General features: G+C 41.7%; 1 protein-coding gene across 7 annotated transcripts in view; it reads left to right on the forward strand.

Annotated features, from left to right (window-relative positions):
• Window positions 1-16,998, forward strand: part of LOC135271236 (probable glucose sensor protein SLC5A4) — a 48,885-nt gene that overhangs the window by 21,878 nt on the left and 10,009 nt on the right. For all 7 annotated transcript variants that reach the window (XM_064367938.1, XM_064367939.1, XM_064367944.1 and 4 more), the window contains 5 exons: window positions 1,082-1,162; window positions 3,315-3,535; window positions 8,871-9,006; window positions 11,266-11,373; window positions 13,725-13,875. In XM_064367938.1, the coding sequence (XP_064224008.1) occupies window positions 1,082-1,162; window positions 3,315-3,535; window positions 8,871-9,006; window positions 11,266-11,373; window positions 13,725-13,875 (697 nt within the window). The remainder of the gene's footprint in view (window positions 1-1,081; window positions 1,163-3,314; window positions 3,536-8,870; window positions 9,007-11,265; window positions 11,374-13,724; window positions 13,876-16,998) is intronic.

The raw sequence follows: 16,998 nt of genomic DNA on the forward strand, positions 1-16,998 counted from the left end.
GAGTTGGAAAACGTAAGGAAAAATACCAGCTAGGACAATTTCTGGGCCATTTTGGTGCATTTGAGCTGTCAACCTAAAATAAGCAACTCTCCAAAATGAGGTGTTTCTTTGGGAATAGTGAGGGTTTGCAAACCAGGATACATGTGCTATGGCACATGTGACCATAGGCACTTCCAAGGGGGTTGGGCAGGGGAGACTTATAAAGACAGAGAGGGAGAATCCACATAAGCTGTGCTGAAATAAAGATGATTATTTCACCTGCTTATTGCAGGTGGTGGTGTTTGTTCATTGGTGGCACTGGCTGTAGCCAGAAGACAGTCTTCACAGAAGTGGCTTCACCAGAAAGTTCTAGCTGGGATAATGTCTTGCAACAGTTCCTGTTACAGGCATAGGTGCATGAAGGCCTACTGGCATGGTCTCCCAACCCCATTTTGTTAGGGTTTGACAGAAGTGTCTCTATTTTGGAACAGACAACTTTCACAGAGCATGTGTTTCAGAATAGGGAGAGATAAAGGCGTGAGTTTTCAGGATTCATCTTGTTTTCCCATGACACTCTCATAAAGGGAATATCTTGTTGACCGACAGCCTAGTTAGTCTAGAATTGAAAAAGAGTTTTGGCTTGGGTTTTTTTTCACTATAGCAAAACACAAAACACAGTAACTATATCTGGTTTCACTGAATTAATGAAACAATGATGTTCCGGCACTAGAGCAAAAGTGGTTTTGCTAGATATTTTAGAGCAGGTGCACTGTGCTGAATGGGGGTCAACTGAGGGATTGTTAAGAGAAACTTTCATGGTATTAAAGTGCTGCCTTTCCCTCTACTTAATATTCAAAAACTCACACAAAGATGAAATTTCACAGTAATTCACAGAAACTGAATCAAAACAAGGCATGAGAAGTAGGATCAATGCTGAGAAGACCAAGATGCCAGGACAAGCTTGTGGCTCACCCAGGAGATTTTGATATCTTCTGCTGAGTCATTTTTGGGGTTCTGGGTGGAGAAGAGCCTAGTGGTGAAGGTAGTAAATACATGAGGACACATGGATAAAATGCCCTGGTTCTTTTCTTTCTCTCACCAGGGGGCTTGGCCTCAGTGATTTACACAGACACCCTCCAGACTATCATCATGCTGATTGGCTCTTTTATTCTCATGGCATTTGGTAAGTGAGAACCCTGTGTGCAGTGCCCAGGGGCCAGAAATTATGGGACTTGTTTCTGTTCAGTCTGTCTGCTCTTTATTGGGATGCCTTCCAGTTCCATCTTGGCACATTTTCCAGGCATTTATATAATCCCCATCACTGAAATATCTGCCTGACTGCTTTCTTGCTTTATTATCTCAGCATGAGGAAATGGGTAGGGGAGGAGGAGAACATTACTTTCTTTTAAAAATTATTGCTTAGATAAGTTATCTCATTTCACCTTCATTTCTCTGTGTTAAGGACAGACAAAATCAGCACCATTGGGTTGATAATTTTACAGAAGTATTTGTGCATTAGATTCAAAGTCTGGAAACCTTTCATTTACATAGAATTTTTATGAAATGAAGAATTTAATAGTAGGAAAAAATCTGAGAACTGAGTATTAGTTCAACTGAATAATACACAACCTATGTTTGTGTATTCTAACAATGTATTGTAGTGGATTTTCATCCAAAACATTCATAACCTCATTATGATTATTTTGTATGAAAATCTATTATAATACATTGTTACAGTACATAAACATAGATTGGAATTTCCTTCATAATGCTCACTTTATAGTATCAGTTCATTGCCATCAAACAATATTGATTAATCTAATTTACAGCTTGCCAATTTTTGTTTTCTCTTATTATGGTATTTATCTTTGCATAAGAAATCCATGCACACAGTAAAAAGGATATAGGGTGAAAATAAGTATCTCTTCCCTGTCCTGCCAGCATGCTCTACCCACTCAAGCTACACTGAAGGCAACAATCCTGAATGTGCATGTATCTAATCACACAGCTTGTAGGTACATGAAGCAAAAACTCAAAGAACTACAAAGACAACAAATATGCAATGACAGTTGGTGGTTTTAAACCAATATAAATGCCTCTAGCTACATATGCTACTGAAAACTAAAAATTGTTTCTCATTTACCTGGCCCTATTTCAGGTGTACAATGTATGGCTAGTGGCTACCACACAGGATGGCATAAATACAGAGCAGTTCTATCACTGCAGAATGTTTCCATTGCACAGTGCTACTCCAGAGGTTGTTAGCATCAGTTCTTCGTGTACTTTCTATTCCGTTTTCCAGAACTTCTGTGCTGGTCTTATTCATGGTGCTTTGGTTTCTGGCCTCAGTGATGCACTCCCTGGGATCCGGGGCTCTAAGCCTCAATTCTCCCATCTTTAGGATGAAGAGGAGGACTCTCATCTCTTAGGGTCTCCTATGTATTTTTGTTACAAACCATGTTTATCTAATCAAAGCAACTTCCTTGTATTGTCTGTATCCTCCACTCGGCTAAGTTCCTGCCTTGCACATTTATTTTGCACATGATCCCACCACACTGTTTGGCACATAGTAGGCCTTTAGCTAAATAATCAAGCAAATTAATGTTAACTCAACCCTACAATTGTATAATACCCTGATGAATTTTTCATCATTTAAAGCTATACTAAGGGACCCCAGATGCCTGAGCTCAGCTTTCTAAGCGCAAATACAATTCTCTTCTGCACCTGATTAGCCTTTCTAGATGCAAACAGGCTGAGTCTCAGCATTTTCTCTTGTCATGTCTAACCTGCCGCCCCCAATTTCTGCTCATTATCTTTCCAATTTTTTATTATAACAGGCAAAATATAGTGTTGCATCAGAAAACGAGATTGCAAGTAAGATCAAAAGAGCAAACTCTGGGTCAAGAAGAGAGGCCTTTGGCTCCTGTTCTTTTCAGAAGAGTTGGGGCTTTCTGATGGCTGATTCTATGAGACTCACCTTCTTAGCTCACCCTTCCAGTCTGCTTATGCTCTAAATGGTTGTGATACATCAGTGTCAGCCTGTTGGGTAACAGCTTCATTTTTATCTTAAAAGAGACACTAACTCAAAACTTCAAAGAGCAATACAGGAAGACAAGTCAGAGTTATTTGCTTTGTGTACTTCGTGAAAGTCAATCTGGTAGCATGGCCAATGCCAGTGGAGGTACCAGAAAGACATGGACCTGAGAGAAGATCACTGAGGATTCGACTGGGCTGATAGGAGGTGCTTGTGTACTTTCACCAAAAAATAGTCACCATAAACATTGGACATTTTAGATTTCAGTAAGACATCTCATTTTACTCTGACACCTTTTCAGCATTTAACGAAGTTGGAGGTTACGAAAGCTTTACCGAGAAGTACATGAATGCCATCCCGTCCGTAGTCAAGGGGGACAACTTGACAATCAGTGCCAGGTGCTACACACCTCGGGCGGACTCCTTCCACATCTTCCGAGATCCTGTCACTGGGGATATTCCATGGCCAGGAATTATATTTGGAACGCCCATTACAGCTTTGTGGTACTGGTGCGCAAATCAGGTGAAGTGTGTGTGTTTGTGTCACATGTGTGTATGTGTTTCTTGTTCCTTCTTGTCTCATAGAAACATATTTAGTTTCTATTTTGCACACATATCACTTAAAGAGTCAAATACTTCTTCGTTGTTTTTTGAGATGAAGTCTCATTCACTCTGTCATCCAGGCCGGAGTGCAGTGGCATGATCTCAGCTCACTGCAACCTCTGCCTCTCAGGTTCAAGCAATTCTTCTGCCTCAGCCTCCCAAGTGTCTGGGATTACAGGCATGTGCCACCACAGCCGGCTAATTTTTGTATTTCCAGTAGACATGGGGTTTCACCATGTTGGCCAGGCTGGTCTTGAACACCTACCTGACCTTGGTGCTGGGATTACAGGGGTGAGCCACCATGCCCAGCTTAAAGAGTCAAACACTTCTACAAAGCCTATTTAAAAATAGCTGCATGGCTCCCTGTTTTCTACCCTATATCTTATACTTTAGGGGCAAATGCTTTCAGCTCTTTCAAATGAGTGTTTTGGCATTTATTTCTGTTCCCTAAATCCTTGTGCTCAATGTGCAGTCTGTGAGCCATCAGCATGGACATCACCTTGGAGCTCACTAGGAATAAACTCAGATACCTATGACCCTATCTAGACCCTTTGAATTGGAGTCTGCTCATTAACTTGATCCCCAAGTGATTCAGATAAATGCTTATGTTGCTCCCTCTTGGTTTTAGGATTTTGTCGGTGGCTTCCCTATGATGAAGGATGAATTTAGCTGTCCTTCAACCTTCCCTTCTCAGTCCCATGCAAGCACACCTGTTTCCCCATCCTCCCAATAGCTGTCAACAACAAGTATGAAGAGATCAGCATTCAGTGCCACCATTTCTGTGACTACCTGAATGTAATTCACAGCTGAACCACGTGATGAACAGTGCCCGATTTTGCCTTAGCTTTTTCTGGTTCCTGGAATAATTTTAATTTGTCTTTCTTTTCTTTCTTTTTAAAAAACACTATTTTCTAAATAGAGACAGGTTCTCACTATGTTGCCTAGGCTGGTCTCAAACTCCTGAACTCAAGCAATCCTTCTGTCTTGGCCTCCCAAAGTGCTGAGATTACAGGTGTGAGCCACTGCATCTGGCCAATTCTTAATTTTTCATTTTGAATTTTCTTTCTAATTATTACTCACTGAATGAAAGGTTCTCTTGGAGCCTTTGCCCTCTCACAGTCTGGCAGTGCTCCTTCTGTTTGGTGTCCAACCTTATCCAATGAGCCCTTCACTACCATCTTTGGGAATTCATTTTTGCCTTACTCGGCTTATTTCTTTTTCCAGTATCGCCTGTTGTCTTCTTAGTTTATTACGTCTTTCAGGGCAAATCAAAACCTTTAATATCTTCCTGAGCTAGGCCTCCTAGGAGGTAAACTTTGTGAATTAGCATATTTGAAATTGTCTTCACTCTAACCTTTCCTTGATTGATAGTTTGTTCATGTATTCAGTCCTAGGTTGGAAATAATGTTTCTCAGAGTCATAGACTCACTGTCTTCTGGATTTCACTGTCACTGTCAAGAAGCTTGAAGTCTTTTTTTTTTTTTTTTTTTGAGATGAGTCTTGCTCTATCACCCAGGGTGGAGTGCAATGACACAATCTTGGCTTACTATAACCTCTGCCTCTCGGGTTCAAGGGATTCTTTTTGCTTCAACCTCCTCCGTAGCTGGGAGTTCAGGTGCATGCCACCACCCAACCCTAACTTTTATTTTTTAAATTTTTTTTTGAGACAGAGTCTTGCTCTGTTGCCAGGTGCCAGGCTGGAGTGCGGTGGCACAATCTCAGCTCACTGCAACCTCTGCCTCCCGGGTTCAAGCAATTCTCCTGCTCCAGCCTCCCGAGTAGCTGGGACTACAGGTGTGCACCACCATGTCCAGCTAATTTTTGTATTTTTTAGTAGAAATGGGGTTTTGCCATGTTGGCCAGGATGATCTCGATCTCTTGACCTCCTGATTCTGCCTGCCTCAGCCTCCCAAAGTGCTGGGATTACAGGCATGAGCCACCGTGCCTGGCTCTGAAGTCATTCTTGATCCTTTGCATATGACCGTGTCTTTCTCTCTGGAAGCTGGCCGTTGCTCAGTCCTCAGTATTCTGAAATTTCCCCACAATGCACTATTGTGTGGATCTATAATTGTGAGTTTGCTTAGTCTGTTAATTTATATCTTGGATAATTTGAGGGTATTCTTTCTATGATTTCTTTCATTTTCTTTTCCTTTTGAGACCTTCTCTGTTTGGGTGTCAGTCTTCCTCAGCTAGTTCTCTGCTGTCCTCATCTTTTCTTCCTATTTTCCATCTCTTGGTCTTTTTGTTCTATCTTCTAGGAGGCTTTCTCCACTTTATCCTGGACTTTTTCTGCCTTTGCGTTTACAACTTCAACAATGTTACCTTTTTTTTTGTCTGTTTTCTGAGTATTCTTTTTTATATCACCTAAGTTTTTGTTTTTTGAAGTTTCCTTCTTCCTGAAGAATCTCTGTCAATGTCAAGCTCATAATTTCACAATCTTTAGCCTGGTGTGAATCAGTGGTCAGAGTTTTATTTTTCTCTATGTAATGAGTTTACCAAAATATCTACCAAAGAATGCATAATGTCATCATTCACATGTGGAACCATCTTTATCATGTATATTTCCTCTCTGACTCCCTAGCTTGCCTCCTGCAAGTGGCCTCACCTTCCCCTTAGATCTGATGCTGGTCCTGCTCAACTGCTGACAGGGCTCCCCTGCTCACCTGTGACTTGTGCTGTACCTCTACCACCTTTGTCTAAAAATGCTGTCTGCTCCCTCAGCACCAAATGATACCACTGCTATCCTTAATGGATTGCTTCTCCAAAGAGAATTATGCAGAAAAAGACATCTCTATTTTCTGACAATCCTTGAGAAGAAAAATACCAAGAGGTTATGACATTATGGGTAGACATCCCACTTTGCTACAAAATTCTTAGTTAAGAGATTGCATAATGTAAGTAGGAATTCTGAAGTTCTCTGCATTATTTTTTCCAGGACATTCATATTGGATTAATAACCAGGTGAGGGTTCAGAATATTCTGAAGAAATCTAGAAATCAATGTCTCAGTGTTTTCTTCCAATGGCTGCTTGACCCTGGTGTTTCCATGACAACTAGCTTGACTTGCCAAGGAGGTAATTGCCCCGTAACAATAGGGAGATACTAATGATGCCTACGATATGAAAGACATGAATTAAACCACAACTTATGGTGGTGTCAGCAGTGACAGCTTTGTACCTGGCACATTACTTGCTGTTGTCAAGCAATAGGAACTCACTGCCTGATGCACGAGAAGCCAATACTGTAACACTGTGTTTTTGATGAAAGTAAAGCTTTTTATCACAAGTAGACTTACCAGCAGACAGGAGTCAAGCTCAAATCTGTCTCTTGCTGGTTTCAAGGCAGTATTTTTATTTAAAAAGGTTCAAAGAGTGGATTCTGAGATTAGCAGGTGATTGGTGGAAGGAAAGGGAAGGTCTGGAAAGACCTTGGGCATGTCCAGTTATCTTTTCATGCTACTTTGTGGGTTGCATGTGCAAATTCAGGAGGAGTTCATATGAAACATGCAGTGGAAATTCAGGCTGTTACCTCAGCAACCTTGCTCTGCACAGACTTCAGCTGGCCATTTTGTTCCCAGCCGATTTCAGCCATTTTTTTCTTGATCTCACAAGTGGATGGAGTTTCAGTGTTTCTAAAAGTTGTTTCCTTTTTTTTTTTTTTCTTTTTTGAGACATAGTCTCTTGCTCTGTCACCCAGGCTGGAGTACAGTGGTGCAATCTCGGCTTACTGCAGCCACCACCTTCCTGGTTCAAGTGATTCTCCTGCCTCAGCCTCCCGAGTAGCTGGGATTACAGGTGCGCATCACCACACCTGGCTAGTTTTTGTATTTTCAGTAGGAACGGGGTTTCCCCATGTTGGCCAGGCTTGTCTTGAACTCTTGACCTCAGGTGATCCACTCACCTCAGCCTCCCAAAGTGCTGAGATTACAGGCGTGAGCCTCTGCACCCGGCCAAGTTGTTTTTTTTTTGTTGTTGTTGTTGTTATTTGCTATCCTGTAGGCTTAAGAATTTAGTCACTGTTTCTTTAATTCTTTGGGGCATGGTTTCACTACTGTTGTTGCATTGAAGCCTTGGAACTGTAGATATATTTTAACAGTAGCTAATGTGTATTGATTTCTGTGTACCAAGGGTCTTACATACATCATACCAAATATTAAGAAAGTCCTGCAACACATAACCATATTTTCGAGATGACAAACCTGAGACTCACAGAGCTCAACTACTATGCAAAAGGAATCAAGATTCAAACCCTGATCATAACTCCAAAGCACATTATTAGACACTGATCATTACACATTCTATACATGTATTAAAATACCACACGTACCCCCAAAATATGATAAACTATGATATATATAATACATAAAGATTTATATATACATATATATTATAGTTGTATATGTATCATATATAGATATCTATATATAGTTACATATATATCATATACATATATACTATAGTTGTTTATATATAATATTTTGGGGGGTACATGTGATATTTTGATGCATGTATACATGCAGTTACTCTCAGCTGATTCAGAAATTTCTATATTCTCAAACAACCTGATTCCAAGATCAGGTACACAATAGAATGCATGTATACAATGTATAATGATCAAATCAGGGTTATGTTCATTACCTCAAATCTTAATCTTTTCATTGTGTTAACATTACAGTTCTTCTCTTCCAGCTATTTTGAAATATTTAATCAATTATCATTAACTGTAGTCACACTATTTTACTATGAAACACTAGAGTGCACTTCTTCTAACTATTTGTTTGTACCTGTGAACCAACTTCTTTTTATGCCCTGCCTCCCTTTCCCAGCCTCTGGCAACCACCATTGTATTCTTTACCTCCATAAGATCTACTTGTTTAGCTCCCACATGAGTGAGAATGTGCGGTATTTGTCTTTCTGTGCCTGGTTTATTTCACTTAATGTAATGACCTCCAGTTCCATCCATGTTACACTAAATGACAGGACTTCATTGTTATGTATGGCTGAATGGTTTTTGCATTGTGTATTATGCACATTTTCTTTATCCATTCATCTGCTGATGGACACTCAGGTTGATTCCATATGTTGGCTGTTGTGAGTAGTGCTGCAATGAACACAGGAGTGCAGATAGCTCTTTGGTATACTGATCCACATCAATTCTTATTGTAACAAACACTGGAAAGGGTGAATGATTCAAAGGCTCACTACCTTTGAAATCATCCCCGGGTTGTTTCATGAGTGTGTCACGTTTTCCTGGCAGGTCATTGTGCAGCGCTGCCTGTGTGGCAAGGACATGTCTCACGTGAAGGCTGCTTGCATCATGTGTGCTTACCTGAAGCTGCTGCCCATGTTCCTCATGGTGATGCCGGGGATGATCAGCCGCATTCTGTACACAGGTGAGCCCTGAATCTGTATATTCTCTCCTTTTTCTGCTTGAATTCTGAGAAGTCAAAATGTCATAAAACATTGAGAAAATCCATTCCGGATGGGAGTAAAAGCAGAATTCCAGGTGAAGGGAACAGCTTTGTTAGCAGTTGGAGGCAGGAAAATTTGGCACATTGGACATTCTATTCCTTTATTCTTTCCATACCATCTGCCTGTCTGGTAGACATTTGAGTCTGTGAGTTCTGTTTTCATGAGATGCTTAGATTTAAGGAAGCCCAGAGAATATGGCAAAATGACACTGCAGGATGAGGTGGAACTGGGTTAATTTGAGTCAAGTGAGTTGTACTGGCTGAATTTGGTGACATCTCTGACTGAGAAGGTCTTGGTCTCTCTGAGAAAACTGGAGAACTGAATCAATTTTCACTGCTTTGGAATCAGGTTGAGGGTATGTAAATTTCTGACTCAGCTGAGAATAACGGCTAGTGTTGAAAATCTTCCTTTAAAAAATTCGACTTCCTTTCTTTATTATGAAAAGTGAAGGAAATATAACCAAACTTTCTTGGCGAATCAAGGACTCATTTTTATTGGGGTAATCCATCAGATAACACTGAATCCACTTCATGTTTTCTGAACTGGACATCAGTTGATTTCCCTGAAATCTTGTTAAGTGAACATCACCTCTTATTGCAGCTTTGTAATGTTCATAAGAGTAAAGACTGCTCACACCTGGCTGAGGTGTGACCATTCTTTTTTTTTATTTTTTATTGCATTTTAGGTTTTGGGGTACATGTGAAGAACATGTAAGATTGTTGCATAGGTACACACATGGCAGTGTGATTTGCTGCCTTCCTCCCCTTCACCTATATCTGGCATTTCTCCCCATGCTCTCTCTCCCCAACTCCCCACCCCCTGCTGTCCCTCCCCTATTTCCCCCCGACAGACCCCAGTGTGTGATGCTCCCCTCCCTGTGTCCATGTGTTCCCATTGTTCAACAGCCACCTATGAGTGAGAACATGCGGTGTTTGATTTTCTGTTCTTGTGTCAGTTTGCTGAGAATGATGGTTTCCAGGTTCATCCATGTCCCTACAAAGGACACGAACTCATTGTTTTTGATGGCTGCATAATATTCCATGCTGTATATGTGCCACATTTTCCCTGTCCAGTCTATCATCGATGGGCATTTGGGTTGGCTCCTCTTTACTCTTATAAACATAGGCTGAGGCAGGAGAATCACTCGAGGCCAGGACTCTGAGACTAGCTTGAGCAATACAGCAAGATCCTATCTCTAAAAAAATAAAATAAAATAAAATATCTGAGCATAGTGGTGTGTTCCTGTGGTCCTAGCTGCTTGGGAGGCCGAGGCAGGAGGATTGCTTGAGCCCAGGAGTTCAAGACTACAGTGAACTATGATTGCACCATTTCACTATAGCTTGGGTGACAGAGTAAGACCCCATCTCTTAAAAAAAAAAGTCTAAGTATCTAACTAGTGGGAAATGGCCAAAGAAATTTTGCTGTGCACCTCCTTTATGGAAACAGGAGACTGAAGAGTATCTCAAAACTTGGGAAAATACTGAGGTTACGATATTAAATATAAAAAGAAACTTGCAAAATAATGTCTCAGCAACTACAATAGTTATACAAAAAAGACACCGCTCTATGGAAAAGGATTAGGAAGGAATGAAAAGAAGCTGCTATGCTGAGATGTTATTATTCTGGGTGATTCTTTATCAATTCTTCCTGTCTGTGGTCTTGATGTCTTTTAAGCAAAAATAAGAAACCATCAAGGTATTGTGCAACTGCCACAGAGGTGAGGCATCATCACACATGGTACAGTCATCCAACTGACCATCACAAGTGATGCCTCTTCTTAGATGCAGGTGAAAGATACTAGGCTAAATTGTGACTGCACACAGGACCTAACTTTCTGTTGTTGCCAATCTCTGGAGTTCTGTGTTTCTGTAAGAATTTCTTCTTTTGCTGTTTTCCCGGAGGATGGGGTCCACTCCCTCTCTTTGCTCAACTGCTCTTGCTAGGCCACACCAAGGGAGCCCCTGTCCCATAGGTCAGTGCAAGAGGCTATAGGGATGAGATACTTGGGGTTGTGTTCTATAGAGGGACCAGATCTATGGTATGGAGTTCAAAGTTGAATCTCCAGTTTCCAGGCAAATGTCTTTTCTTCCTTATAATCTTACAACTTTTCTCTTTGCTTAATGGTTATTGGTTGTGCCTATTTGGGCCTCACTGGACTTGCTTCTGAATCCCTTCCTCAGATAACGTAGCATGTGTGGTACCTTCTGAATGCGTGAAACACTGTGGTGTTGAGGTCGGCTGCACTAACTATGCATACCCAACGATGGTGCTGGAACTGATGCCCCAAGGTAGGAAAATGTCCCTTCTGGGAAAGCCCCGAGGAAGGGTTGTGGTACAATTCTTCTACCTTCCATTAATTCAATCCAACTCATCAGACTCTTTCTTGAGCACCTTCCACAGGCTACCAGCCCTGTGCTAGGCCTGAAAATTTCAGAGATGAAACAGGTACAATTACTGTTATAAAAATTCTTACTCCTTCAGATTCCAGACTGTCTTCTTTTTTTTTTTTTTTTTTTTTTTTTTAATTGCATTTTAGGTTTTGGGGTACATGTGAATAACATGCAAGGTTGTTGCACTGGTGCACACGTGGCAGTATGATTTGCTGCCTCCCTCCCCTTCACCTATATCTGGCATTACTCCCCATGCTATCCCTCCCCAACTCCCCACCCCCCCCACTATCCCCCCTCCCCCCCAACAGACCCCCGTGTATAGTGCTTCCCTCCCTGTGTCCATGTGTTCTCCTTGTTCAACACCCGCCTATGAGTGAGAACATGTGGTGTTTGATTTTGTGTTCTTGTGTCAGTTTGCTGAGAATGATGTTTTCCAGGTTCATCCATGTCCCTACGAAGGATGTGAACTCCTCCTTTTTAATGGCTGCATAATATTCCATGGTGTATATGTGCCACATTTTTCCTGTCCAGTCTATCATCGATGGGCATTTGGGCTGGTTCCAGGTCTTTGCTATTGTAAACTGTGCTGCAATGAACATTCGTGTGCATGTGTCCTTATAGTAGAACGATTTATAATCCTTTGGATATATGCCCAGTAATGGGATTGCTGGGTCAAATGGAGATTCCAGACTGTCTTCTGAGGCAACAAAGAACAGGTAAATAATCCATTTGTCAATAAAAGAGTTGCGTAAGTCATAAACTTATAAACACAAGGCCTAGAGGTGAACTATTTATCCTGCTTTTTCAGGGCTTGTGATAATCAAATAATAGATCTCAATCTATTTAATCTGCAACTATGTATTGAGTGCCTACTAAGTGCCAGGAAATGCTTTGGTGCTAATAAAACATCAGTGGAGTAGGCATAAAGTCCCCTACCTCTTGGAATTCACAATCTACTAGTGTGAGATAGAAAACAAATCACACATATGAAATATGCAAATAATTAGGATGCCAGAAGGTGATCATTGCTATGGTGAACAGAAATGGAACAGGGTACTGAGCTCAGGACTTGACCAGGTGATCTCGTACCTTAGGCTCATCAAGAGCTGGCTACGCTTCTGCTACCTTCCTCAACCCTGACACACGGGAGGGAGGGAGGGACCAGAGGCCCAGAAGCATGACACCACATACTCCCCATTCACACTCTGTCCTGGGAGGCTTAGGGCCATTACTAATGGGCAGAGGGAACTGGAGGATGAAGTTCCCATTATGGCTCAAAACTCTTGGCTTTGCCACTCCAAAGACTTCTTTAGCATAACCACCTATTGGATTTCTTCCTCTCCAGTTCTTTTAAGTTTTCAGGAAGCCAAGATTCCCTACCCTAAGAAAGATGGTGTGATGTTGTTTCTTCTCTTCTAAAACTAGGTTCCAGTAGATGATCTCTAAGTTCATGTTTAGGACTAAAATTATTTTTGCTTTAATCTGTCTCCTCAAGCATTTATTTTTTGAGTTGCAAACATTTCAGTTACACTCTTTAAGTAACTTTAGAATGTACAATTAAGTTATTATTATTATTATTATTATTTTGAGACGGAGTTTCACTCTTGTTACCTAGACTGGAGTGCAATGGCGCAATCTTGGCTCACCGCAACCTCCGCCTCCTGGGTTCAGGCAATTCTCCTGCCTCAGCCTCCTGAGTAGCTGGGATTACAGGCACGCGCCACCATGCCCAGCTAATTTTTTGTATTAGTGGAGACAGGGTTTCACCATTTTGACCAGGATGGTCTCGATCTCTTGACCTCGTGATCCACCCGCCTCGGCCTCCCAAAGTGCTGGGATAATTAAGTTATTATTGATATAGTCACCCAGTTGTGCTATCAAATAGCAGGTCTTACTCTCTTTTATTTGTACCCATTAACCATTCCCACTGCCACCTCTAGTCCCCCTCTACCCTTCCCAACCTCTAGTAACCATCCTTCTACTCTCTATATCCATGAGTTCATTTTTGATTTTTAGATGGCACAAGTAAATGAGAACATGTAATGTTTGTCTTTCTGTGGCTGACTTCATTATACTGGATTATTCTCAGGTGACCAGGAAATATGCAGGAAATTCCACACGCTGATAAGTATTGAGAAGGACATCAGTTAACCAATGTCCTAGATGATGCTTTTATCTTTGAACACTCTCTGGTTTAGCAAGGCAGTGTCCAGCTGCTAACCAGTGCTTGTACTCCTTCCTGGCTCCAGGACTACGAGGCCTGATGCTTTCGGTCATGCTGGCCTCTCTCATGAGCTCCCTGACCTCCATCTTCAACAGTGCCAGCACCCTCTTCACCATTGACCTCTACACCAAGGTGCGGAAGCAAGCATCAGAGAAAGAGCTCCTGATGGTTGGACGGTGAGTGAACCCTGGTTCCCACCTAGAATCCTTTGAAGAAGTATGCAGAAGTGAACCTAGAGTTCCCTTGCCTTTGGCTTTGGTGAAAGTAATCGTAGCGTCTCAGGGGAGAAGAGACATTGGAGTACACTGAATTCAAGTGAGCACTTTCCAGACATGAAAATCCAAACCATTCCTTTAAATGAAATAATCAATTTTTCAGTCTTTCAAATGCTTTTCATGGGCCCTTATTTTTTCCCCTCCTCACATAACTCCCTGATCAACATCTTCAAAAAACTCCACCAGTGTTTTAATGGGGTATAAAATTCCGACCTACTCATAGGTAAATGCACTGTGTCTACCAGTTTAAATGAAATAATCATTCCTTTAAATGAAATAATCAGTTTTTCAGTCTTTCAAATGCTTTTCATGGGCCCTTATTTCTTCCTCTCCTCACATAACCCCCTGAATCAACATCTTCACAAAACTCTACCAGTGTTTTAATGGGGTGTAAAATTCCCACCTACTCTGATAGGGAAACGCACTGTCTCTAGCAGTTTCCATGTATATCACATGGAGGTCATGGATTAGGTCCTCCACACATGAACACAGAGGAGTTTATCAGTTGCATTCATTAATGACTGGGCTGTGTTACAAAGGAACAGGGAAGGGACTCATTCCAAGAGGACACTTAAGAGAGTTAAGTCAACCCAAGGGATCCTGAGCAGTCTGGGGGCCCTGAAGATAGTGGGAGTTAGAAGAAAACAAGGTGAAAAATGGGTACCAGAGTCTCCTTTTTCCCTTTCACAATTTTCGAGTAGACCCTATATTGTTATAGCATTTTTTTTTTTTGAGATAAAGTTTCACTCTTGTTGCCCAGGCTGGAGTGCAATGGTGTGCTCCCAGCTCACTGCAACCTCCACCTCCCAGGTTCAAGACAATCTCCTGCCTCAGCCTCCTGAGTAACTGGGATTACAGGTGCCTGCCACCACACCTAGCTAATTTTTTTGCATTTTTAGTAACGACAGGGTTTCACCATGTTGGCCAGGCTGGTCTCAAATTCCTGACCTCAGGTGATCCATCCACCTTGGCCTCCCAAAGTTTACAGGCATGAGCCACCACACCTGGCCCATCATAGCATTTTGTAAAATGTTCTTAAAAATCAAAGTACAACACACATACAGAAAACAGTTAACATATGGATGCACAGCTCAGAGAGGTGTTGCAAAATGAGGACCCATATAACCATCAAGTCAAGACATGAAAATTACCAGCACCCAGAAGTTCTTCTTGGGCCACATCATTTCGAAGTTAACCACTGTGACTGGTGATGCTATAGTTTAGTCTTTTCCAACTTCAGGCTATTATATATAGAATAAGTCAATTTGTATCCCTTGAAATATGTCTTTTTTTTTTTTTTAATATGGAGTCTTGCTCTGTCGCCAGGCTGGAGTGCAGTGGCGCAATCTCAGCTTACTGCAACCCCTGCCTCCTGGGTTCAAGCGATTCTCCTGCCTTCGCCTCCCCAAGAGCTGGGATTACAGGCATGCACCAACACACCCAGCTAATTTTTGTATTTTTAGTATAGATGGGGTTTCACCATGTTGGCCAGGATGGTCTCGATCTCTTGACCTCGTGGTCCGCCCACCTCAGCCTCCCAAAGTGCTGGGATTATAGGCTTGAGCCACCACAGTTGACCAAAGTATGGCTTCTTTTGCTCATGTTATGTTTGCAACATTCAGCCGTGTTGCTATGTGTAGCTGTAGTGTAATCATTTTATTTCTCTGTGGTGTTCCACTGTACTAAGATATCAGAATGTGTCTAAAGAAACTGACATCAAGAGAAGCTGACCAACTATTTAAAAGATTGTGCTTTGTTGGTGACAGTAACAATAGCTTTAGTAAATTAAACACTTGGGGAAAAACCCAAGGGCCTCACTTGGCCCAGAGCTTGACTCTGGACCAATGCTGCAGGAGAGGGAGTACAGGAAGGCAGGAGTGTACCTGAGTAGAACACCTGGTTGGTGTTCAGGAGGCCCAAGATGCAGCCATGCCACTGATAGGTATATGGTCTTGGACACACGTCCTCCTTAAATGATAAAGTAATGACTTTTCCATGAAAAACACATATGTTTTTAAAATTCCTACCTCATGGAATGTATGCCTTTGTCAGGAAGATAGACAATAAAGGTATGCTACCTCAGGTGACCAGAAACGATAGAAAGACAATTAGAGCAGGAAGAAAGGACTGAAGCAACCAAATCCAGGTAATCAGGGAGTCCTCTCTGAGGAGGTGGCATTTGAGCAGAGGCTGCAGGAAGTGTGGGAGTGAGCCCCATAGTGCTCTGGGGAAGGAACAGTGAGGGCTGCATTCCTCCCATAGTAACGTTTGTGATATGTTTGAGAACAACCAGGAGTGAAGTCCGTCCATAAGAAGCCAATGGGAGAGTACAGAACAGGGTCAGAGGCGCCTGGAGGCAAGGGGAGGTCATGCAGGACTATTTAAGTCATAACGAGACTTGGAATTTTATTCTGTATGTGGTAGGAAACAACTGGAACTGAGTGCGTTGGGGAGCATGTGATTTGCTTTTCAATGGTGATAAAAACTAACAACAGTAAGTGTAATTTATCGAATCCTTACTATGGTTTAGGCATTATGCTATGACTTCCCATGTTTTATTACAGTCAGTTGTTGCAAGGATGAATGATTTTGTACCATTTAAGTGAGACATTTGTGCTTCAGAACTCCTTCACCCCACAACTGCTTCTCTGTTTCCTGTGAGCAGTGAGAGATGAATGGCCTTTTAGGCACAGTCTACTAAATTATGTTGGTTCATTTATTCATACAACAGACACAGACAACCCTGGAGTTTAGAAGGTGAAGAAGTCATGCTCCCTGGACAACAGGAGCCTTTAACACGCTTTTTACCTGCTGTAGTACTCAAGTAGCAAAATGTACAAGTTAGCATTTCTTGCCAATTCACTCAGCATTCTGAGATAGAATATGCAAACCAACTTTGCTCCCTGCAAGCTAGGAAAGGAACAAAAGTGGAAGTCTGCTTTATCATACGAATAACTGCTGGTTAATAGAAATAGTGTGGTATTTATTTCCGATTGATATACTACATGTGGTGCATTGGAGTTA

This window comes from Aotus nancymaae, unplaced genomic scaffold (assembly GCF_030222135.1).
Source record: "Aotus nancymaae isolate 86718 unplaced genomic scaffold, 86718_ANA_hifiasm-v0.15.2.pri h1tg000076l, whole genome shotgun sequence".
Taxonomy (NCBI): domain Eukaryota; kingdom Metazoa; phylum Chordata; class Mammalia; order Primates; family Aotidae; genus Aotus; species Aotus nancymaae.